The 26,764-nt window shown below is 38.3% G+C and overlaps 1 protein-coding gene across 12 annotated transcripts in view; it reads right to left on the reverse strand.

Annotated features, from left to right (window-relative positions):
- Nucleotides 1–1,456: 1,456 nt before the first annotated feature.
- Nucleotides 1,457–26,764, reverse strand: part of PCGF3 (polycomb group ring finger 3) — a 63,143-nt gene continuing 37,835 nt past the window's right edge. For 9 of the 12 annotated variants that reach the window (XM_052776677.1, XM_052776667.1, XM_052776672.1 and 6 more), the window contains 8 exons: nucleotides 23,598–23,715; nucleotides 16,696–16,792; nucleotides 14,337–14,392; nucleotides 13,251–13,361; nucleotides 12,695–12,783; nucleotides 11,307–11,444; nucleotides 9,212–9,292; nucleotides 1,457–6,875 (listed from right to left, as the gene is read on the reverse strand). In XM_052776677.1, coding sequence (XP_052632637.1) covers nucleotides 6,828–6,875; nucleotides 9,212–9,292; nucleotides 11,307–11,444; nucleotides 12,695–12,783; nucleotides 13,251–13,361; nucleotides 14,337–14,392; nucleotides 16,696–16,792; nucleotides 23,598–23,706 — 729 coding nt within the window. In that variant the 5' untranslated portion in view covers nucleotides 23,707–23,715 and the 3' untranslated portion in view covers nucleotides 1,457–6,827. Of the gene's footprint in view, nucleotides 6,876–9,211; nucleotides 9,293–10,751; nucleotides 10,790–11,306; nucleotides 11,445–12,694; nucleotides 12,784–13,250; nucleotides 13,362–14,336; nucleotides 14,393–16,695; nucleotides 16,793–23,597; nucleotides 23,731–26,764 lie in introns of those variants that run through there. The other 3 variants (XM_052776675.1, XM_052776665.1, XM_052776676.1) reach the window with 3 other exon arrangements.

Here is a 26,764-nt window from a genome sequence, read left to right on the forward strand (position 1 = left end):
TTTGCCACAACCATTTCAAAGGTCATATTCACAACAGATGCTGATGGTGGTGCTTTAATCATTCCTGAAGTGAGGTATACATGTCATTCCTCCTGCAAACCTGAGCACTTTCTTCATGACCTCTGTGCCATTAAAGAGATCACAACTTGTGTACAGCACTATGTACTTCTGCTTGCATAGAAGAAAGCTTCTGTCACCTCTTAACTACTCCAGCATTTACAGGGGTCAGAAAATCTGTAATCATGCTCCCATGAAACAGAACCCCTCTGTTCGAGCACATCTCCTCTAGACTCCTGTAATAATAGTTGCTGAAAATGCAAGAAGGAAAGCAGCAGGCTGAGCTAGGCCCATCACTGGTTAGTTCACAGATTGGTGGAAACAACTGGTAGTACAAAATTCAGCGAAGTGTTAGAACCACTAATAATGAGAGCATGGAAGATTAACAAAGGGACCTTTCTGGGGTAAGTCTCTTATGCTGGTATTTAGATGAAGCTAGTAAGTGGCAAATGCCTAATTTCCTCAGGATAATTATATATTGGCATTATCAGTGCAAATAAGAAATACGTGTATTAATAAAACCCTGACTTCAAACCAGCCCATAGTTGTTGGCAGTTCCTAACAAGCCAACAGCAGGAATAAAAGCCCTTCCTGCCCTCTCAGTATGTACAGAGCAGTTCACAAGCTATAGATTTGCATTACTGCATGTAGATACTGCAAGAAATTCAACTACTGTAGCATCTGCTTTGCAGCTTTACTGTATTCTCTCAACTAGGCATTTCAATTAATTTTACATAAAAATTCCCCCATACCTTTGATCTGTTCAGGTATTAAAACAAATCTGAAGGATCTAGAAGGAAAAAAGCTCTTGAAGTTATGGCACCAATGTTTGCCAAATACTACAACGGACCAATGTTTTCAAAGGCAAAACATATTCAGTTCATTAATCAAAGCTTCCTGTAAGTAAAGGACCTTTTTTCCCCCCTTAGCAGCTCACCAAAGTAAAATAAAATCAGAATGTGTGTGGAAATGCTTTTCAATTTGGCATCTGTCTTAAGTGAATATCTGTGTTCCAGAGCGCTGCAGTTGGCCCTTGCGCATCAACATCACCAGGTAAGGGTAAGACTGAAAGCAACACATACCGGTCAAGTTAAGTACCTTTATGTATCTGTGGATAAGAAGACATCAGGGCAACGGTGTTTTTCCTCTTTATAGCTGAAGCCATTTTGTTTCCTAACTGGCAGTTACTTGCCAGACACCTGTCACACACATATTGCCATTCTGTGCAGTGGAGTAATACTTTGGGCCATGCTTGTGTTTGGAGTAAAAGGCTGTTTATGACAATGCAATGCCACACCACCACTGTCTCAGTCACTGTGTTTGTTCAGTGCTATGATATGACAGCTAGTTCCTTATGTTCTTGGGGAAAAATGGGACAATAATTTCCAGCCTGACAGTATTTCAGTTAGTTTCTCTGCTTTTATTAACAAGCATATAATATTAATTGGCAAAACACTGGATACAAGCTTCACTATCATAAAATCAAAACATTAAGCAATAATCCCAAAAGGCTTATTCAGACAAAACTAGCCACCAACAGTACAAAAATTACACAGCAACACAAAGCGTAAAAAATTGTAAACTTTCAAATGAAGCTAAGCCAAAAATATGGTTTTACACTGCGACAGTTCCAGAATCTTTATTATACCATGTTGAGGGTAAAGGCTTAGTGGTTGCACTGGCTTATTGTCCCTTAACCATAACAAAATCTTGTTGCAGAAGGAAAGAACAAACTCTCCTTTTGTCCAGATTAGTCACTTGAATTCAAGATTCCATTAAACCAATGCTTTGAGTTTCAAATAAAAATAAAAAAAAATATTGGAACATCAGTATTCAAAAATCAGGGCTTCTTCCTTCAGCCACACCTAACCATTTGCATGAATGATCCCACTGGTTTCTGTTGAACCATCCAGGTTATTAGTAAAGTTACTAATGTAAGTGTTCATAGAATTGGACATTTAGTTCCTGCCCTACCACTAGGATCTGGACAGGTCATTGTGGCTTCGAAAGATTTCCAAGAAGCCTTAAGGATGATCAAATGTGGATCAAATAACAGGACCAGAGCTTTAATTTGTATATAAATAAACCATAACTCCACAGTGAGACATTACTGTTGACTTGCCGCAAGATGCAAGTTCTAACAAAATGTCTGTACTGATTGCAAGTCTTGATTAAAGCAGAGATTGAAGCATTGTTCCATGTTCCTTAATGTTGTTCTCTCTGGAACTTTTTATTTCAACAACAGATCTCAAGACCTTAGTTACAGTTAATTATATCTTTCGTAGAGATTCTAGTGTATGGGACAATTTTTTTGCCTTCTTATCAACTTTAGGCGGACTAACTGAAGTGTAGGTTGCATTAACGTTTCCAGTGAAATATCCAAACTGAAGTGATTACCTGAGGAAATACACAAACTTGATTTTTCTGTACAGTCAAGCCTTCTGTACAAAATGCATTTTACGTACTTATTAACATTCATCTTGCTGATGTACAGACTGGTTGGCTTTCTCCTATTATATTTAGCTCAATGGTAAGACACATAATGCTGTAAAATAGGCTAATTGTCTGGTTATGTTTATCATCCAGTAGGGAAAAAAACCTCAGTGAATCTCCTAGGACTAACTATGTTGTTATAAAGACAATAAGAGCCAGATAAACTTTCCAAGGCTCACAGCCTATTGGAAAAAAATAGCACCATCATAGTTGTAGTCTGATATTTTTTATGGTCCCATATCCCCAGAGGTGATAGTGTTGTGTATATATACTATTGCACAACCAATAAAAATAAATATTCCCAGGTTTGATGGTACACAAATATACCAGACATAACAATGGCACAAAACATTTTCAGATAGGCTGCAAGTCTTGCCAATTGCTTCCACAATTCACATTAAGGTTTCTTGAAAGATCATTTATTTTAAAATATTGCTGACAGATAGGTCTTGTACTTACACAAATTTAAATCCCACACTTCACTCTTAAAATAAAAAAAGGAACGAATCAGAAAACAACCCCCCCAAATAATAGCCCCAAATAAAACCCCATTTGAACAGTGAGAAAAACCATCTACATTCCTTTTAAATTTAATGGTAAGTAGGTGCTACATTTACAATTTAAACATATGCCTAATAAATGCATGTTTCAAACCTATTGCACAAAAGCATAATGCTCTTTATCCATACAAAACGAAAACATACAAATAAAAGCTACTCAAACTCAATGTAAAAGGAAGAAGCTTGTAAAAACATCTTACAATTTCATCTTATATGCCCGTAAATAAAGCTGGACCACCGAAACCAAAAATACTTGATGGTAAAATAAGACAGAAGGCTTAAAATAGAATAAATAATTTTATAAAGTTAAAATTTAAAACCCCAAATCTTATTTAAATTCAATATTATATATTCTATCTGAATTCTCTATTTTTAATGAAACTATATTTAATGAGACTCTGAGCGTGGGTGATTCATCAGTCTCATTGCTGCTGAGGATAATGCAACAAGATACTTCTTTACTGTAATTATTTACCAGCGTAAGCAATTGTGAAAACTACTTCACAGTAATGGCATCTTCATGAAAGCCAAAATAAACTAATATGATCTCACTACGACTAAGAGTTACCTACACTGAGTCCAACTCTTAGTCCAACTTTGAACAGTATCAGGGTTATTTTACTCAATACAAATGGTATAAATTAACTGTCTCTTAAGCTTCACAGAAGTGAAACAAGGCTCTGACCCAAAGAAGACCTCCCTCTGACCTTAATTCAATTGCATTGTAGTCTTCTAGTAAGGCTAAAGGAAATAAACATATGGTCCAGACACAGTCACATCCCTCCTGAGGGAAAGAATTTCTGTAGCAAAGATGTTGTGACATGTGATTTAGAAAAATAACTGGGTGGGTTTGTATTTTTTTTTTTCTTTTTACTGGTAAGGTTTTATCAGATTAAACACATGGCAAAAGCAGTTACACACAATGATGAGCAGAAAAACCAGCTGTAGGTATTAATACTGGCTTGAATTTATGTATCCATACAGGTATAAATGGAGTTTTCAATGTATTGATAGCACCGTAACAAATTCAAGTGATTCTAAAGATGGTTATAAATGTATGTTCTGTACTGTAGATTGTTACAGCAAGAGATAGATTTGAAAGGCTTCTGAATTTGCATGCTCGTAACTAATTTCTCAGTTGCACAAGTACACAGGAAAGTACTAAAATCCCAATGTACTTTTACAGAACTGCATCAATATCTAGTCGTACAAAGAGTTTCTGCAGTACACACACTCTGAGGTAGACAGATCTCACATAAAGATATATATATATATTTGGGTTTGTGTGTGTGTGTATATATATATATATATATATCCTGATTAAGGTGGTTAATCAGAATGCTGTCTGGCAGCTTTAATTTTATGTCTACATCAGGTACAGCCAGTGTCTGTATACTCAGGGTGCACAGAGGGTGGACATTTACAGCCCTGTTCATATTTTCAGTGCCTCAGTGGCTACAGCCAGTCACTTATTTACACTAGGACAGTAACAACCACATAAGTAGCTCCAGAAAGGCCCAGGAGGTCAGTTTGTATAAACATCCATACCACCTGCATTCACTGTTTCATTAGAAGATTATAAAAGTGGTAGACCCATGATGTCATTTGTTCTCTTCTGCCAGTTCAAGTAATGTTAAAGACAGAAAAAAAGCTAAAATACATACGTCTGAGTCCGTGAACAGTAAGACAAAACCAGAGCCAAGTTCGATTCCATTGCTTCTATGCATGCACACAGACAATCCCTCCCACCCCAAAACCCAGCCACCCAGCCCAGATGTAGAGTTCTGCATAACCCAAACACTCAAATGCAGCTATCCTATACCTTCATCTGCAAGGACAGCAGCCCTTTTTGGCCTTTGTGCGGCTCTCCTTTCCCTCTCCACAGCTCGGTATGCTCCCTTTCATTCCCTGCTCGCATACTTCTTGATTTCCTTCCCATTCACATCTGTGACTGTGATTAAAAATGAGAAACCCTGTTTTCAAAGGTAAACACAAGTTGGAGCACCCCTTCTGCAGCAGCAGGGCTGAAGAAGGAGGACTGAAGACTCCGAAAAAGGAAATTATGGGACAGATGCTGAGCAATGTGGTGCTTCGAAAACTCAAGAAGAGGAAGAGGATTTAAAATGCTTGGATAAACCTCTTGCAGTTAGCAGCTTCCTGTTACTACTTTCTAGCAGAAGAGGGGAAGGAGCACACCTAAAGGAAGCAGGGCAGTTACAGGCAAAGTTATTTTCTTATCCAAAGACAATTTATCAAAAAATAACAGGGTTTAATAACAGGAAGAGCAACTAGCTTTTTCAGCTGACTGGAGAACTCTTCCAACAATTAGAAGGTTAACTATTTCCAGCTACCAATAATATGGCATAGCCTGTTTTCAGTGACTTGACACCTGTGCCAGACAAATACTCTCACAATCACGCTATATATGCTATACTGTATACAGCTTGCAGAAATCACTTTCAACTACTGTTTTTAAAAAGCCAACTATTTCAAAAAGCCTTACAAAAAGTGCAGTGAACCCTGCCAAGTGCTATTGAGGTTGCATTCTATAACACAACATAGTTATATGTGTGTATAGATGTATGCACACATACATACATATGCACGTGTGGATTACCTTGCATCCATTACAGCTGATGCAAGCAGAATTATCAGTTAAGGCCAGAAGGTGCTAAAATAATCTTGTCTGACCCGCACCACCCCCCACCCCCCCAACAGCTAGGAATTGCGCAAAAGAAAATGCTATGGTTTTGTAAGAAAACAGCTAAAGGAAATACAGAGCTGCTTATAATGATCTGAGGAATTTTTAATCAGTGAAATTAAAACTGTGCAATATCACCCAAAGTTGCCCAAGAGCCAGTGTTTCAATAGCTAGTGAGAACAAATTCTCTCTAAATTAAAAACTGATTTCTGCAAGCCACAACTACATAAGAAATGTTTATTTTTTAAGAAGTTCACAAATCTAGCTCAGCTCTTTTGAGTATTTGTCATTATGTGGTGCAATTGCCACAGCAAAATATCAGGGCACATTAAAATCAACTGAAATTATTTCTATTAATCTTACCAAATCAACATGCATAAGGGCGTGTCAAAACTTTACTAAAACACAAAATGAGGGAGAGCAATAACTGGGCAGAAATGACAAACTTATTGGTTTCCCAGATTTTGAGAAGTTTTCAATGCAGCATAATAAATTATCACCAGTCACTATATTATTAGGTATGTTCAATGCTCTACAGAATAACTTGAATAAAGCCAATGCAATCAGGCATACTATATAAGACAAGAACACTTTGCAAAAATATAGTTTTTAAAGATTCAGAATGTGAAAAGTAACTAAATGCAACTTGGTGTCAAAAGCAACATTTTTAAACCACTTCACAACATTCTAACTTATTTCTGTGTAACTGTAAGAGATAAATCAGGCTGAGCTACATGGAACTGTGAAGTGTTTTCCGCATCTGTAAACTTAGTGCTGGTAGTGTCTTGTTGAGTTGCAACTTCTTTCTTCCGTACAAAAAAAGTATAAATATTTTCTGTCCAGAAATCTAGGTAACACATCCCTAGAAGAAATATTCAGAAGGACAGTCCACTATGAAAGCCCTAGTCTTCCAAAATTACTTGGCTGGCTTGTGTCACGTGATTAGTGATGCACTAAGAAGGTGCCAGATGATAGTCTCTGCAAAAAACTCTGTCCAGAAGGACAATAAAGTTCTCTTACAGCAAGTCCATTTTGGGTCTGTAATGTAGCAGTAGAGGTGCTTTCTGCAAGACAGAAATATCAGATAAGTTAAGAAACAAAACCAGAACTAATCTGTTCAGCAGGTAAAACTTTTGTTTCATAAACAAAAGCTTAACTGAACTATCAGAGTAGCTATCTGCCCTGTCAAAATTTCACCAAGGCAAAGACAAGATGCAATTTCATCTGTGGAGCTCAAACAAGAGATGAAGAACCCTTTCCTGTTTGTCTCAGGAGCTGATCACCTTAAGATTAGTTCTACCAGGTCTGTTTGACCCTTAATGGGAAAACCCATTCCCAGTAAGGGAGCAATACAGATGATGTCTAGAAAGCAGCATGAGAGCATGTGGTACTTCATATTTAACAGGTCTCACTTGATTCCTCTTCTGTGACTGTATCCATTGCTTTTTTATGAATAGGTAAACTTCTAACATCCTCAACATCCTGCACCAAGGAGTTCCGTGTCTCATGTTAAGAATTGCTTTCTCTTGTTTCTTCTGGACCTCCCACCTCCCACTTTTGTTTTACATCGCCCACCTCTTTCACTTGAGAAGTCAATTTACAGTTCCCCTTTCCATGTGACTCACAACTGCATAGATTTTCATGATAAAGGTGAACAGTAGACTTGTACAGATGCACATCAATTTGATGCTGCTCTTTGGTTCTCTTCCTCACCCCTCCCCCCCAGTCCCTAACATTTGCTTTGTATCCTTTTATATTTACCTACATTGAACTTAAGGTGCTCATTAATCACCTGTCACTCCGAACTGTAAAGACTTGCTTCAATCCTTTGTCATCAATCTGTCTTCACTATCCTAAATAACCACAATGTTGTCAGTGCATTGTTACTGCACTACTAAAATACCTTTCCAGGTCATTCAGGAGCATCATACAAAACAGATTGCAGTAGGAATCCCCTTAGTGACCTCTCTACATTTCAAAGACTGACCATTGACTTCTATCCTGTAACTCTTACGCAAGTCAGTTATTTTTCTACACAAAGACAGGAAAACGTTTCCCCACTCCCACCTGCACCTCTTCTAGATATGCATCCACAGCCATCAAGTGGTTCTACCTCAGTCACTGTAAGCTTGGACAGTGTTGCTTGTCCATTATGAATACTAATTCCTAGTTCAAATACCCCCAAATACACATACACGGACTCTGTAGGTGTGACTTGCCTCCTGAGTGTTCAATTTTGCAATTCATTCTTACACCCATTTCACTTGAGCTGCCATTATTAATGTGATAACTAATACTCAGAATGAATGTCCCCCTGTTTACTATTCGGTTTCACGGAAGTTGTTTAAAGAAACCACAATAAGCAAGTCAAAGATGTACTCAAACATTTTTAACCAGCCTTGTTTATGCCTACTAAATGCTGCTAGAAGTTTTCTTAACTAAGGCAGACAAGCATTTAAATTACTGCCTCTCCTTTAGAGGTAAAACAACCTCCTTGAACTACAGAAGAGAACTGTGTTGAAAATCTCTGCCTTTTTTGCATCACAATCCATTTCCCCACCTAAGTGGATTAAAACCAGTTTTACCTGAAATAGCTAAAAATAATACTTCCTTGTGGCTTCCCCTTCCTTCGTCAGACTTGATAACAATTTGACAGTTGATGCAGTGTTCCCTTTTCCCTAGCAGTTAAAACTTAATTTCCCTTTCTTTCATAGAATCATAGAATCGTTTAGGTTGGAAAAGACCTTTAAGATAATTGAGTCCAACCATCAACCATGCCCACTAAACCATGTCCTGAAGAGCCTTGTCTATGCGCTTTTTGAATACCTCCACGGATAGTGACACCACCACTTCCCTGGGCAGCCTATTCCAAAGCCTGACAACCCTTTCAGTAAAGAAATTTTTCCTAATATCCAATCTAAACCTCCCCTGCTGCAACTGGAGGCCATGTCCTCTTGTCCCATCACCAGCCACCTGACAGAAGAGACCAGCACCCACCTCACTACAACTTCCTTTCAGGTAGTTGTAGAGAGCAATAAGGTCTCTCCTGAGCCTCCTTTTCTCCAGACTAAACAACCCCAGTTCCCTCAGCCCCTCCTCACAGGACTTGTGCTCCAGGCCCCTCACCAGCTTTGTTGCCCTTCTCTGGACATGCTCCAGCACCTCAGTGTCTTTCTTGCAGTGAGGGGCCCAAAACTGAACACAGTAGGCCCAAAACTGAACAGTTTTATCTTCTTAGAAACAAAATTAATACTTGGCGTTTAAGGATGCTGTATTAGGTATTTATTAAAGTATCTTTTTATCGAGTTTGCAGTTACTGCAGTATAGTTCCAAATGACACCTATTTTATAAACGTTTTATTTGGCCACTACATGACTTACTTGGAACCACTGTATCATACCTTAAATCTCCATCTAGTAACAACTACAAACTTGAGTGTGTGGTCCTTGCCAAGAATCTCTTCATTGCATAATATGTCCAGCTGACAAAACAAAGATGACAGTTAATTCATTGGGACACAGTACATGAAACAACATATTTCAGGTAATACTACAAATGTTTGACAAGATTTTTTTTTCTCTGAAGACACTGGAACTGTTCATCTTGCAGTCGTTCTGCAAAAAAACAGTACCAAGGAAAGAAAAGAGAATGTCTTTTCTCAACATAAAATGCTGAAAGACCAGGAAATATTGTGTGAACGGGACTTAACTGTTTGAGTTGGCTTCCTGAACAGTACTAATGCCCTTTCCTAAAAGCTTTACATGCTTTTAAAAAGGCCAAATAAAATGATTAAGGAGACAGAATTCACAAATCTCAGACAGCTCTGTTATTTAACATACTATGAAAATTTTTTACTTAACACCAGCCAGGTGGCTTTCTGCTATAAGGATACATTTTTTTTAAAAAACTGCCTGCCACCTCCCTCATATACTGTATTTATGGGGTTTTTGCAGATACTCAACAGCTATTTTTACTTTTCTCAGTGTTTAAAGATCTTGGTATTAGAAACAGTGAGGATATAAACACAAAAACATGAGGATCATATAACTACTAATCAATTGAACTGTAATAGCTGAACATAAACTAGAACAGGGAACATGCATGAAAACAGTAAGTTCCACCAAGATGGCTTATATTAACAATGCTTTACCACACAGCCCAGAAAGACCTGAATGTGCATGCAGTCCACTTACATGACTTATCTAATTGGCAGTAACTAAAACCTGCAATAGTCTATAGCAATCAACCAAGTGCCCACAAGCTTAAATCCTTCTACTATGTACCTGTTACTTGGTACGGTACTGGTACACTGATTACGCCACAATTCATGTACTCTTTAAGAAGGTAGGGAGGGATCACAAAGAAATAAACAGTACTCCTGAAAGTTTGTTTCTTCAGTAAAAGCCAAGCAGGTTGTTAAATCACAGACTAGCACAGCAGAACGGAGGGCTTAAACACAACACAAAAAAATAACCCCCTTCACACAGTGATGGTAGCTATGTTACTCCTGGGCCACAGCCAGGAGTCAACCACTTCCAAGCCACCTGAGGATGAGACAGAAGATACAGTTTTGTTTCAGGAAGACTAGCAGAGTTTGGGGACATACTCCAACCATAAGACAGAGTGTTGGTTTGAAGTGTACAGAAGCTGGGAAGGAAGAGTGATACAGATGCAAACTGGCTGTTGAAAAGTTTCAGCAGAAAGGTGTTGACACATTGGACTGGAAAGCAGATGGTTGGATTTGAATTAAAAGTCTTAATTAAATTCAGTGAGTGACAATGTGGGGCTGGGAGATGTCAAGCTGAGAGTCAATTGAGACATCTACAGACTGTGACCAAGACCCAGCAAAGTGGTAAACAGAGGCTGCATTCGTATGTTCACCACTGTTAATTTTGAATCTGAACTAGGGGAAATGCAAAGAATTGCTTTTTTTTCTGTACCTTTCACCATAAATTCTTCCCATGATTCCAAGTATTCCCTGCAAAGGAAGGGAAAAGTAGGTATCTAATAACACTCTGGTCATGGTAGGCAGTAACTTCAGATTGAGCTTCGCTGAGAGCATAAAAAGGAACAAAATATTTGTGGTGCTTTCTCTTAAACTGGGCTTCAGTAGTGTTAGAGTGTTTGTTACTGTCTGTCCCCCGCACTGACCATGAAATCTCTGAAAGGGTGGGGTATACCTGACTACAAGCTGTCAAACAAAGCACCTTGCTAGAGTCCATTTCAACACATGTAGAAGCACATAACCAAGCCTTTTAGCTCAACTATTTGTATATGGACATAAAAAGATGCACTGCAAACTAAATGGCAAGTCCTGTATAGACCCAAGAAAGGACAAGAAAATGGCTACATAACATATAATTCAAGAAACAGTATATGCTTCTGTTTTCTGAAAATAAAATCAGACTAAAAGATGTTCCTTTGCAAAAGAACAATCCCACACTTTTCATAAGGTTTTGATACCCGCAAAATCATTTAAAAAATTAAAATATTACCTCGTTAAAAGAAGAAAGGTTAAGTTTTTTGGCAATGAACTTCTTTAGATGCAAGACTGTTGCTTGTGCTGAGCAACGAATCCATTTTCGTTTCAGTCCACGCAATTTGCTGCTATTGCATTCCAAGCAGATGCTTACCTTCAGGAAAAACCAAAAACAGTCAGGGTTGGCTGGAACAATTTTCTGCAGTCTTCATTATGTATTCCATAAGCAGTTTTTATTAATACAGCAAAGTGAAAATGTACAGTACTAGTTAGTATTCCTTAAACTGAAACGCCTGTAGTCCTATTAAAATAAAAACATTTTCTAACATCTTGTCGGTTTAGTGGTAAGCACTACTGCAACCAAAACGAATCTAGACAAAAAAGTTCAAGAAAGAATTTTTGATGTTGGAACAAGGCTGCTCCAGTCCAAATTCAAAGGCTGCCAAGAGCTCAGCAGGACCCTATGTCAAAAGCTGGCGTAAGATACACAGTAAGAATACCATTGCCATTTTTTAATGATTGCTTTTAACGTAACTTCTTGCTTTTAATGCAACTGCTAATGCCAGTTTAAAACAGAATTTTAACAATTTTAAGAGAGAATTTAAAGTTTAAAAAGAATGGAGACAAATGACATAGCAAATTGTTAAAATTCTAAAGATTATCCCCCCAAAGGTGTCTCTAATTTCTATGCTTCAATTCTCACCCCTTTTCTTATCCAGCTATTCATTACTTAGTCTAAGCTTTTTGTGAAGATTTACTTTATGCACTAAGAGGATCTAGTACTAGGTACAATCCCTTTGAAAGTTCCCTTACATTATAATTGAAAAGAAAATTAATCCAAGTTTAATTTAGTCTGGACACACATAACGTGAAAACATAAAAGGGATGGCTTGTTTATCGCAGAAGGAGATTTCACTTTCAAGCATGCTTTCAGTTTAAAACTTACTGGTTAACTTCCCAGCTTTCACACTATTTTTATGGTACATGACTAACACTTAGTATTAGAGGTTTAAAACAAAACAAATATTAAGTTAGAAGAAGTGTAAAAGGTTTTGTTCATAATCATTGATACACATTCAGCTCAATGTAATACAACAACACTGGGATACGGTCCTTCAGCAGGGGGGCCAAATAATCTGAATTTGTTTTGAAAGCAAAATACTTTGGAAACTCATAAACAAACAGAACTATCAAATCTCAAGGCAAATGTCTTCAATGTATTCTCCATTCCTGCCAAAACCCAAAGATAAAACTCATGCTTACACAAAAGTGTTGGGCAACACAGCATTGTTTGTATCAGAGGACAGAAAAAACATCTTGAAACAGTTATTTTTCTCTTGTTAGCTTACCAAAGCACTGAAGCTGAAATATAGGATAAAATTAAAACATGCGCTATGAGCTCACCTGTTCATCACTTCGGTGGTAGTCATTATCTTCTTCCTGTTTTTCCTCTGAAGTTTCTTTGTTTGAATTTTCATCTGTTTTAGTTTCACCTTACATAAGAAACCAGATATATGGGATAACACATAGCAGCAGCTTGTAATGCTAATTTGATTAAAACAGCACAGTTCAGGACTGCAATATAGAATAAACTTTGCTTTTCCCAAATTGTGCTTATCTGCTTAGGCAACACTAGCCCCACACATGAAAGGGAGGAATGCATACAGAGCACAACCTTCAGTTCAACTGCTAGCAGCCCTGAAGCTGGGTAATTTCACAGAGCCCCCATGTAGGCACTACTATGGAGATCTCCTCTGCCAAGGGTAATATGCTATGACCAGCTAAAAAGAAAGATTCAGTACACAAATAAGGGACAAAGCAACAATCCTACACTCACTGTATTGTGCTATAAAACAATTGTGACTGTAATAAGCCAACTAGGGACATACCTCCAACAGGTCTGTTCATCAATTTACTAGCCGTCATCCACCCAAGACAAAATAAATAAAGGACCATTTACCATTTCGGTGGGAATCTAGGTGCTGTTTTGTAGAACATGTCTCCCCTTTGATGTCCCCTGGAACTTCCATGCCCAGTTTGTGATAAAACTCCCTTTGCTTTTTCATTTCCGCTGTTTAAAATTGTAAATATTAATCCCTGTAATAAAGTTCTAATGCAATATTTATGAAGTTATTCCAAATCCCTTCCCTCTTAAGTGAAACAGGCTTGCTAACAAGTAGTGGTATTGTCAGTATTTACTACTCTTCTATCTCTGCTATTGTTCATGCCTCATCTTATTTTTCAAATTTAGAAGACTACAAAGTCATCTGTATAGCTACTATTACACCATTCCTATTAGAATGAGATAGTATTTAAAGCACTATTCCTTATTTTGAATCCCTCCCACAATATTTCAGTCAAACCATTGTTTTTGAATTTTTATTTACAGTTCTGGTTTTCAATATGCTATAAATAATTTTTAAATAGTCTATTTAATCTTACTGATGTTTGAGAATGTTCTGGTTTTGCAGCTTAAATAGACTAAAATACTCTATTTAAATGAAAGTTGTAACATACATTAAGACAAAAAAATTACTGAGCAGTTATTATAACGTACTTCTTTAATTGAACAGATCCAGTCTCAAAGAGGATCATGAAAACACAAATTGAAAGTTACCTGCTAAGAAATGAGTCTCACAGTAGCAGAAACTTCACTGAAACTAAAAGCTGTTCTGCAGTACATTCTACCCCTGAGAATTTTAGAAAGCTGGCATAACAGGTTTAAGTAGACAGTTTAACAAGAACAAATGAGAGTTACAGTGTGCCAGCATTCAAAGGCTGAACTACTATTCTGTTTTACGTAATACTGCTTTCCAAAGAAATATCCCATCTTTCCTCCCACCACCACCACCCCCAATTGCTGCTAGTACAGGTACGACTTTAAACTAATTACTAGAAATGACACAAATGAAGGAATACGGTTTTCCATTGTATTTCTCCTCATCTCCTCCTCCACCATTTTCATCACCTGAAACTTTTTTTTTTTTTTAAGTGTTAAAGAAGTATGTGCAAAATGACCTCTAAACAAGGTCATACCACAACTTACCTTCTTGGAGGCCTGGCACAAGTTTGTAAACAATATCTTGCATTGTTCTGTCATGACTAGCAAAGAAACAAAATCAAAAGTTTAAGTCAACCATCTTGATTCAAAACATTTCTCTTGAAAAAGTTCCAGTACGTAATTGATGTAAAATCTCTAAATTCACCTAAGAAGAATTTCAATTCTCAAATCAGTATTTATGTCAAACAAGAGAGGACAGTAATGTGAAACAAATTATGAAAAAGTACAGGCTAAGACAGAAACCCAGTGAAGTGTGAGGAAGAATAGTCTTGGACATGTCAAAGATGACGTCCCATGGAACATGGCCTCCTGCATCAAGGCGAGTATGTCACCAAATCTCAAAATTCTTTGACAACTTTGAGGTAAACTCATTTTTATTACTAAAGAATCAAGGATAGTCTGTTTCTTACCCGTACAGACTCATCTCTCATATTTCTAGATGTCATGGTTTAACCCCAGCCAGCAACTAAGCACCACACAGCCGCCCACTCACTTCCCCCTCACCCAGTTGGATGGCAGAGAGAATCAAAACGAAAAAAAAGTAAAACTCATGGGCTGAGATAAGAACAGTTTAATAGAACAGAAAAAGAAGAAACTAATAATGATAATGATAACACTAATAAAATGACAACAGCAATAATAAAAGGATTGGAATGTACAAGTGATGCACAATGCAATTGCTCACCACCTGCCAGCTGACGCCCAGTTAGTTCCCAAGCAGCATTCCCCCCACCCCCACTCCCCCCAGTTTACATACTAGATGTGACATCACATGGTATGGAATACCCCATTGGCCACTTTGGGTCAGCTGCCCTGGCTGTCTCCCCTCCCAACTTCTTGTGCCCCTCCAGCCTTCTTGCTGGCTGGGCATCAGAAGCTGGAAAATCCTTGACTTGAGACTAAACATTACTTAGCAACAACTGAAAACATCAGTGTTATCAACATTGTTCTCATACTGAACTCAAAACATAGCACTACACCAGCTACTAGGAAGACAATTAACTCTATCCCAGCTGAAACCAGTACACTAGACTACTTCGTTACCTTTACTAGGCTTCTCCAACAATGCAAGAGAACAGTTCACAGAAAAAGACCACAACAATAAAATTTTACTTTGCTCTTAAAAGCCAACATTTTAACTGTGAGCAACGTTATGTAGCTCAGAAGCCTGTATAGGCTCAAAGAAAAGAAAAGGTAATAATCCCACTGGAACTGGAGCAGCAGGACTGGTTAAGATTCTAAGCTTTAATTCCCAGCTCACATAGACAAAAATCTGTTTTAGTCTAAAATAAGTCACTGACTAGAATAAACAAAGTATTACCCTAAATTCCAATTGATAAATAAAATTAGAAACATTTCAAATGTCTGTCTTGGCTGCTGCAAGTCATTACTCCAATAGAGCTTGCAATACCAAATCCTGAATCTGATTTAAATGGAAGAGGCTTACAAGACTAGTCTCAGGCTTCTCATCACCTGACATGAGCATTTCACAGCAATGGAGACCAGTGAACAAGTACAGAAATGGTGACAAACCAAGAGATTTACAATGGACCATTACAATCTTTTAAAGTAGCACTACAACAAGAATCAAAATATCATTATTTCTAAATTCATGTCATTTCAACCAGTAGCAATCCCATTTGCACAGGCTGGGATATTCAAGTGTCACATATGGATTGCAGGAACATCTCCAAAAATATTTCAGCATAAATGAGTAAATCAGCCATGACTATTAGATTAGAGGTGAGAATTTAACAGGATTCAGAAATGTGAAATAGGAGACATATAAATAATAATGAGAAAATAATAATGATAATAACAATAATAAAATTACAATATTAATAATAATAAAAGAATTGGAATATACAAAACAAGACTTGAATAATGCAATTGCTCACCACTCGCCAACCAAGGCCCAGTTAATTCCCAAGCAGCGATCCATCCCCCAGGCCAACTCCCCCCGGTTTATATACTGGGCATGACACCACATGGTATGGAATATCCCTTTGGTCAGTTTGGGTCAGCTGTCCTGGCTGTGTCCCTCCCAACTTCTTGTGCCCTTCCAGCCTTCTTGCTGGCTGGGCATGAGAAGCTGAAAAATCCTTGATTTAGTATAAACACTACTTACCAACAACAGCAACATCAGTGTGTTATCACCATTGTTCTCAGACTAAATCCAAAACCTAACACTATACCAGCTACTAGAAAGAAATTTAACTCTACCCCAGCCAAAACCAGGTCACATGCTGATAAACAAGTAAGAAAATTTAGGAAAAAGCTGTGCTGTATTACAGAGACTAGAAGTCTAGAGTGAAGCTAGTTGCACTTTTGCTTTCATACTTACCCAATATACTGTAACGGGTGACTCTGATGTATAACAATTCTACAGGTTGGACAGGTATTGTTTTCCTCCAAATATTTCACTAGGCAGCTTCTACAGACTGGTAACAAGGACATTCATAATTAAAAAGAAATAGAAGAAGCATAATGAAAAATACCAGTTTGTTTTCATACAGTCACAGAAATGCACCTTACTGAAATTTACACGAAGTTCATTTTTTACATCATGTAAACATGACATCTAATCATGCAGAATGCAGTTTCCAATATCTTTAATTGATGTTCTTGATACGGGGAAGTAATGCCCTAGAATCAAGGCATCTGTACCTAGCCAGAGTCTTCCTAATAAAGCACACAACACAGAATCCCACTCCAGAATTCACCAGAACAGTAATTTCTAGCAGGTCAACATCATATTGCTTGCACCATTCTGCTTGCACAGATGATATTACAGGAGCTGTATGCCATTAAGATACTAAGCCTATTTGCTTTATCCATGGCCACATACAGAAGTAAAGTGTACAGTGGCAATTAACCCAACACAAAAAAATTATTGAAAAGTTGGATGCTTTTTTTAAAAGAACAGAAAACTTTCAAAAAGTGGATATGCAGGTGCTATTTTAATTCTAACTTTCACAGAGTACACTACAGTTAAACTTCCACCAGAAAAAAAACCTGCATGGGCATAGACCTTCAGTATTTATAAAATGTCCTGGTAGAAGTTGCTAAAACAGTCACTCATTATAAAGCTGCATGCTTTTGGAACTGTTTCCATACGCATACACACAATCACCCATAACTCTTTCAAAGTAAACGATTTACGCTTTCCCTGTGTCCCGTGTCCGTCCGCCCCCCTCCCCCCCCCCCAAAAAACCCACTACTCAAAATATACACTACTACATGATATCCTGACTCACTTGAAGTTACAACTCAAGAATGTAGAGAGAAAAAAAAAAGGGGGGGGGGGGGGCTCTTTCTTGAACAGCAGCAGTTCATGTAACCTTGGTGCTAAGGCACTTGTTCTTATCACATAAAATGAAACAATTTCTGTAACTATAGTGCCATCTACCTCTCAGACGAGATGATAATATGTCATGGTTTAACCCCAGCCGCAACTAAGCGCCACACAGCTGCTCACTCACTTCCTCCCCCATCCAATGGGATGGGGGAATAGGACAGAAAGGAAGAAAATAATAACAATAATAAAATGACAATAATAATAATCGGAATATACAAAACAAGTGATGCACAGTGCAATTGCTCACCACTTGCTGACCGATGCCCAGTTAATTCCCAAGCAGCGATTCACCCCCACAGGCCAACTCCCCCCAGTTTACATACTGGGCATGACATCACATGGTATGGAATATCCCTTTGGTCAGTTTGGGTCAGCTGCCCTGGCTGTGCCCCCTCCCAACTTCTTGTGCCCTTCCAGCCTTCTTGCTGGCTGGGCATGAGAAGCTGAAAAATCCTTGACTTAGTATATTACTTACCAACAACAACAGTATGTTATCAACATTATTCTCATACTAAACCCAAAACCTAACACTATACCAGCTACTAGAAAGAAAAATAACTCTATCCCAGCCAAAACCAGGACATAATACAATTAAAAAAACACCTGTTAATACCAAAAAAATTGTGCAGCAGCAAATGAAGCATAGTAAGTTTGCATTCTGCATTGTATTTACACACTTAGGATAACAGTACTATTGCTGTCTAACTGTTGCAGAGGTTAGACCAAGCCTCATGGCTTTGCACACTAAGCACAGGTATCGCACAGCAGTGTGTGCCAGTGGAGCACCAGAGCAGTAGATCCATTTGCAAAAGTGAAGCCAAACCCCAGTCTTACCAAGTCAATGAAAGCAGAACCTGACAGTGGAAGTAGGGAAAGGTATCCTGGGAAGAGCATAGGGATGTTGCCCACTCGTGTAGGGAGGGGGTCAGGAAGGCCAAGGCGCAGCTGGAGCTGAACTTGGCAAGGGATGCAAAGAGTAAGAAGGGCTTCTATAGGTATGTCAGCCAGAAAAGGAAGGTCAAAGAATGTGTACTCTCCACGATAAACGCGACCAGCAAACTGGTAACAACAGACGAGGAGAAGGCCGAGGTACTCAACAACTTCTATGCCCCAGTCTTCGCTGGCAATCTCTCTTTCCACACCTCTCGAGTGGATGGACCTCAAGGCAGGAACTGGGGGAGCAAAGTCCAGAACTGTAAGTCCTCACTGTAACAGAGGATCAGGTTCATGACCACCTGAGGAACCTGAACATACTAAGTACATGGGACCTGACGAGATGCATCCCAGCGTCCTGAGGGCATTAGCTGAGGTAGTTGCCAAGACACTTTCCATGACAGTCATATCCATGCAGTCAGATGAAGCCCCTGGTGACTGGAAAAAGGGAAATATTACACCCATTTTTAAAAAGGGTAGAAAGGGAGGATCCTGGGAACCACCAACCTGTCTGCCTCACCTCTGGGAAGATCATAGAACAGAGCCTTCTAGAAGCTATGCTAAGGCACATGGAGGATAAGGAGGTGATTAGAGACAGCCAGCATGTCTTCACCAAGGACAATTTTTGCCTGACCAACCTAGGGGCCTTCTACAATGGAGTGACTACATCAGTGGACAAGGGAAGAGCTACAGATGGCATCTATCTGGACTTCTGTAAGGCCTTTGACATGGTACCCCCCAACATCCTTCTCTCTAAACTGGAGACATACGGATTTGATGGATGGACTATTCCGTGGATAAGGAATTGGCTGCATGGTTGTGTCCAGAGAACAGTGGTCAATGGCTCAATGTCCAGATGGAGATCAGTGACAAGTGGTGTCCTTCAGGGGTCCGTATTGGGACCAGTACTGTCGTCTTCAGTGACATAGACAGTGGATCAAGTGCACCCTCAGCAAGTCTGCAGACAACTCCAAGCTGAGCGGTGCTGTTGACACACCTGAGGGACGGGATGCTATCCAGAGGGACATGGACAAACTCAAGAAGTGGGCCCATGTAAACCTCATGAGGTTCAACAAGGCCAAGTGCAAGTTCCTGCACCTGGGTCAGGGCAACCCCCAGTATCAATACAGGCAGGGGAATGAAGGGATTGAGAGCAGCCCTGCAGAAAGGGACTTAGGCGTTCTGATGGATGAAAAAGCTGGAGAGGAGCCAGAAATGTACACTCACAGCCCAGAAAGCCAACCGTATCCTGGGCTGCATCAAAAGTGTGGCCAGCAGGTCAAAGGATGTGATTCTCCCCCTCTACTCTGCACTGGTGAGACCCCACCTGGGGTACTGCACCCAGCTCTGGAGCCCTCAGTACAAGAAAGACATGGACCTGTTAGAGCAGGTCCAGAGGAGGGCCACAAAAATGATCAAAGGGATGGAACACCTCTCCTCTGAAGAAAGACTGAGAGAGTTGGGGTTGTTCAGCATGGAGAAGAGAAGGCTCCGGGGAGACCTTACTGAGGCCTTTCAATACTTAAAGGGGCTTATAAGAAAGATGGGGACACGCTTTTTAGCAGGGCCTGTTGCGATAGGACAAGGCATAATGGTTTTAAACTAAAAAAGGGTAGATTCAGACTCGATATAAGGAAGAAATTGTTTATGATGAGCACGGCAAAACACTGGAACAGGTTGCCCAGAGAGGTAGTAGCTGCCCCATCCCTGGAAATGTTCAAGGTCAGGCTGGACAGGGCTCTCAGCAACCTGATTCAGTTGAAGATGTCCCTGTTCATTCCAGCGTGGTTAGACTAGACAACCTTTAAAGGTCCCTTCCAACCCAGACCATTCTACGATACCTTCTAAAACAACATCCCATCTCAGTACACCTTCCAGTTTGGACTAGGTATGTACTAACTCCCAAACTGAACTTGTCAGTAGTCGGCTCAGGTTCTAGCAGGTTTCTTAGTGTAAGCACAGCATCCAAATAAATGCAACTAGATAGCTTATGAAGGGTGCTGCAGTCTTCTAGATTGGTTCTTTTTTCACAGGGTCAGGTTGGGATTAATAAACTCTCCTGAAGCTGGAAGTCCTAGGAGTATGGGACAGCCAATATGGGAACCATTCTAGTGTCTGAAACAATACTATTACTAGAGTTTTTCAATTACATGGAATTTCCAAAGTCTCCAATCTCCATTTACACAGATACTTGGGCACTGACTGTAGGCCTGAACTGAGATGTACATTTCCTGGTTACTTTTACAGTACACTTAAATGTATCAGAGAACATTTATTAGAAAAGAAACAGGCAAGGTTAATCCTCACTCTTTTTTTTTTTTTTTTTAAACAGTTTCCCTCTTCTTGACTTTTTTCATTTCTATATCTAGTTCAAGAAATACAGCTGGACTTTCATTGTCCTCATGCACCCTCAATACCTTTCATAACATACAAGGCTTTCCATTTCATAGCATACGGAGACAGCTTTCACACATTCACACATAAAACACTAATGAAACTCAAATTACAAATGTGAAAGATTAACAAGACCTGCATATATCTGCTAACCTAGAATTCCAATCAAGAAACAGATGTAAACTACAAAAGACTTAACACCGAGTTACTACTAAGGAAGTTTATGTCTACTGACTTATAGGCCTGCCTGTCTTCAACAAACTAAAGATACAATGAAGAAACAAGTAGGAAAGGGAGCAAAAAAGCTTGGTTTCCCCTGAATTCTGTTTTACAAAGGAAGTTGGCCCTGTCCCTCCAAGGGACTTGCCCTGGTCCTCCAAATGACACTCACCAAAGGACTCCAGAACTACATTTACTACTGAAGTGAAGAGCCTCTGAATGTCTGAAGGACAGGAAATTAAAGAAAAATGAGAAAGATAAGAAAAATGTGCATTTCTGAGTAGAAACAGAAAGAAAATTTCAAAGTGATATAATTCAGCAGAGAATTCACTATCTTAACAGAGAGGGCACTTTCAGGATAGATTTTGCAAGGATGCTTTTCCAGGAACATATATTATTAGCATTAAAATACACAATACAAACAATGCCAACTTGTATAAAGTTTTTTTAAAAAGAAAGGGCTGTGTGCCTCTTCTCAGAAAACTGTAATTCTACAGGACACACATTGAAGTAGTATTCTGAAAATATAAACTGTCAAAATAAGGGAGGGATAAGCCACAAAGGAAAAAAAAAAAAAAGAAAGAAAAAAAAGGAAACAGAAGCAGAAGCTAGCAAGGAGCATTCCCTGGCTTTTGAAGCAAGCACTGTAGCACTGTGGATTAATCTAAAAATTTCCTCCATAAGCAAATGTGAGAATGGTGTAGATGATGTCAGCTGAAGGGTTTTTGTGGTTTGTTTTGGGGGGTTTCTTTGTTGTTTTTTTTTTCAAAAACAATGAAAAATGACCCACTAGCTCTATGTCAGCCATGTTAACTTGTTATAATACTGGTTTTGTATACAATCTTGTTAATAGCAGCAGTAAAGAACCTGGGGCAAAAACTAAGTCTAGCTTAAGGATCTCTACACTCCAAAAAGAACACTGTGGAAATTAAGATGTGAAACAGATGCAGAAGAGACATGAGAATAACCAAAATGACATGGAAGCATGACAAGAACAACAAGCTCATTAAAGCTGATGATGAACAGAACTTGTAAGTGAAATGAAATACAGTGGAAAACATAATCTCTGACAAATCATAGGCATTGTATTTTCCCTTTGTAAGACATTTTAGGTGAAGAATAAGTCCACTGAAACTTTCATTTTGTGGAGATGAAGCCACTGCCACCAAGTAATTCCCTTCCAAGAAGGTTTAGGGCTATGAGTCATTAAGTTATTCAAACAACATACTAGCTTTATCAGAATAAAACACCGTGACAGAAGCATTTTAAAACACAGAATGTTTGAAGCCGCACGACAAATGCTATTTAATAGATTAATACAGGTGCATATAAACAAAACAAATTATATTCTAAGCTCTGAACAGATAAAACTGGACAAATGGAAGCTGCTGGGTGACAAGGACATGTTGGTAAATTGCAGGGATTCTGAAGACACAGCTAGAAAAAGTACTTTTGGTAAAACCCTGTAATGTAAGGTGTAAAGCCATCAATGTGGCTGCTACAGAGTGTATTTAATGTCACTACAGCAGGCCTTCTGGACTGCATGTTAATTCGTCGGCTGATACCTACCTTGGCAAAGGAAACTGTGGATCAGAACAGATTCAAGACAGAAAATAGTTTTGGAGTTACCACTTTGGACTAAAAAGGTGCTTCTCAGAAGGAATCTTTCTGAATCTTTAGTTGGAACTGTGCTAATTTGTAAGGTTTCCATCAGAATAATGCAAACCCTAGCACTCCTATATCCCACAATGTCAACAACAAAGATGCTGGGATGGACTTACACCTTCAGTTTTCTGGAAGCCTAAGGCTTTACAAGGTACTAGGGCATACTTCACTGATGTGAAACTAGAAATTCACAAAGCAATGTAACAACAAACAACTACCTCATCACAATACTATGGAATAAAAGCTTATTTCTAGGGTACAATATAATATACTTATTCTTTATCAATAAATGATGGCTGCTTTCTGCAGAGGAACAGGGTAGCAAGAGACATTTGTAAGGCTCCAGGCAGAGAACATAGGCTATGTCAACTGTCAAAGAAGAGAACTAGGCATTCCACATTCCTTTAGCAGGAAGACAGACTGCATTCTTGAATGCATATGTTACCACTAATTGTATATGGCTTCAAGTTTGTGCAGTACAGCTTTAATGTTCTCTTCATTTGCTTTGTTAAAACAGCAAATCATCTGTTAAAAAAGCAGTGTCTAGTAAAGCATGCATTATTTTGGCTGATACACAATAGATTTTTTAATTTCAACTAAAAACCACTAAAACATGTTGCACATCAAGTTAAAAAAAAACAAACCAGTTTCTTTAACTTAATTATACTTCTACTTACAAGTATGTAAGCATTCTGTTACAGTAGTAGCATCAATCAGGTATCCATTGCACAGACGACAGGTTATATGGGCATTAATGTCCCAAAGCTTAATCTTTCTCGTTAGCATCTTTGGTGTCTGCAGAAAAGACATATCATAAAGTAACACAGCTGTAGTGATCAGGTAAAAGTCATTGGGAATAAATGATTAACTAGAATTAACCCTAACAGCTTTAGGCTCTAATACATTGTATATGCGTGTGCACACATACATGCACAATGATAGCATTAACTTTTAAAGGACTTCACAGAAGTGAAACAGTGTAAAACCCACACTATTTTGCAAGTCAAAATTTCAATAGCATAGAAAACAGTTGTTCTAGCATGCTATTAATAAGTTCCTTTACCAACCAGGGGACTTGGGTTTAAGGTGAAACCCTACTATTCTAGTGGTCTGAGTCACCACATTCAGCCTACTAATGGAGAAAAATTCACAAAAACATGGAGAGAGAAAATCCTCAAAGCAATTTGAGAATGGAAAACATTTTGATAATTGAAAAGTCAAAATAACTAGGTCTGATTTGGCATAGTAGGTTTAACCACACTTTTAAGTGTTTCTTGTGCCAGTATGGTTAAGCATAATTTTGAAGCCGTGTCTCAATAATGGAGCTGACCAGCAAACCTTCTGAAATCCCATTTTATTTAAACTCAAGTTAAAGAACATTACAGACTGAAATAGTCTTATCTGCAGAGCTGCAGTTTGTTGTACTAAGAAACTTGAACTAGAAAGTTTTTCTCTCTTCAGAGCAAGGGATGGCATAGCCATCATTAAAAGGAATAAAAAGCAGAAATTAAAAATGAAACGGCTTATTTAACATTTTTTGCAGTAACCCTAATTGGTTTTAGAGAAAACACCACACAAAGCCCATGCCTTCACAGACAAACTGTTACCTTTTAAATAGAGCTATATTTTATTTTTCAAAATATATTGAAAAGAAAATTGTACTGTTACCAGAAGTTTACAGCATTCGAGTTCATTAACAGAGCAGGCTGAACTGGCTTACAACCTATTACATTTGGTCTCTGCACTGCAGAAGTCACTGAATTACACTTTGCATTGCAGTGACTTTACTGTTCCTGGCTCACAAATACTAGTTTCCATCTAGCTTAGTTTGGAATACATTTCAGAATTGGAATGGTGACACACGTTCCCCAAATTTCACACAGAAATATCGTAACAAGATTGTCTGATGTTCAATTTAATTTGTCAGATTCTTTTTCTGTCTTTAATGAAGTGGTACTAACCAAAAACAACTATCAAAAGGCAAACTTGCACACTAATCTGAACTATAGCAGCACCAAAAAGTACTTTATATTCCATTATAACCTATAGAAAAGCACATCCAACAGCCACCCATTAAAATCTGCATTGTCCTGTACAAAAATGACTAGGAAGCCTTCCAGTTTTCATGGCTAAGTAGTAAATGACACAAAAATAAAACTTTTTTTTTTAATGGTATTTGAGATTTCTTAATTAAGCTAATGTCTAGCCATTACAGAAGAATGATAGCGCAACTTGGTTTTGCAGTACACAAAATAGGTCAGAATCTATGCTAGGAAACTGAATTAATTCTGTAAATTTTATTTTAGATTTATTTCTACCAACTGAAAACCAGCCATATATTAAACTTTTGGAAGTTAGTGCATCAGGTCTCCAGTTAAAGAAGCTACTGCATGAAGTAAGTACATTTCTATGGCACAGGGGAAAAGCTATTTAACATCACTCTTTAAGAAGAGTTCAGGAGACAGCTTACAACCACCAATTAAATAGAAAGTCAATATATTGGAAAACATAATTCATGACAGGCAAAAGAGAACTTAAGCTATGAGGGTACTTAAAAAGGCAATATCAATACAACTCTAGTTACTTGCCTAGGCAGGAAATCAGAAAAAGGTGTTCAGGATCACCACAGACTGAATCCAAGTACTAATAAGGCAGAAGAGCCAAAGATATTACAGTGAAAACTGAAGCAAGAAATTATTTATTTTCTAAAAAAAGCATGACAGTTTTTCGCCACTACAGTAGACAAGCACTGTCACTAAAAAAAAAAACCTGCAACAAACAAAAAACAGTTCAGATGGGGCATAATACTATGAGAACAATGAATGAACCATACAATGAAGAAGGTAAAAATACTACAAAATGGTAATAAAGCCCATTGTGCCCGAAAAAAAGGATAGCAAAGATAATACACACTTCACTGACTGAATGGGAAACAAAATCATACACTTCTTGGCAATGGAAAAATACATGTCTTCTAGAATATCCACAGAAAGCCTGTCAAATCAATCTTATGAAAATTTTATACATCTTTCAAGAATGACAGAAAAACCCTCTCATTAGATGTTTAAAGAAACTGGGAACTATTGGAAGCAGCAGCAGAATGGAAACAGGTTTTTCCAGGGCATTAGACACCTGTTCCAAAACAAGCCAAAACCTACAGGAGGAGATTTCTCCAGAAGGCCTGGCCCACACTGCTATCTTGCAGCTGCTAAAGCAAGAGAATGGTCTCTTCTCTGCGTATGCAAAGGCCAAGACAGATAGCTTCATCACAGCTTGAATCTCAATAATCAATGCAACTTTTAAGGTCTGTAAGCAGTCTGTCAGTGTCAGACTCCACTTTAGCTTGCATCTTGTGCAATTGAGACCTGTGTCCTCTAGTCTCAGGAAAAACAAGAAAATTGGAAAGCCTCTCATTTTTCAAAACAGTTAACCTGTAACAAGACGAAGCCTCATTAAATATATTAAAAAAACAAAACAAAACAAAAACCACCAGACCAGTTCATCTCTATCTAGAATGGAAGGGAGGAGCTAGCAACAAAATGGCATATTACCAAGATGTCAGTTCAGTTCGACAACATATTTAAAGACTCAGACTTTGAAGACAACTTGAATTGCTTCCCAGAGGGGGAAAAAAAAAATTATTAGCAAAACTACTGATATATATAAAGAAGAAATAGAAGGACTAACGTTACAGCCTCACATAAGAAATTAAATTCACTAATAACAGCAACAAATTAAAAATGTTAAGTAATTCCACATTCATCACCTCTCTGTTCTGTATCGCTTCACAGAGAAATAAATAACATAATTGCAAATGTTACCATCAACCACTTTTTTATCCTTA

This window comes from Harpia harpyja, chromosome Z (genome assembly GCF_026419915.1).
Source record: "Harpia harpyja isolate bHarHar1 chromosome Z, bHarHar1 primary haplotype, whole genome shotgun sequence".
Lineage (NCBI taxonomy): Eukaryota > Metazoa > Chordata > Aves > Accipitriformes > Accipitridae > Harpia > Harpia harpyja.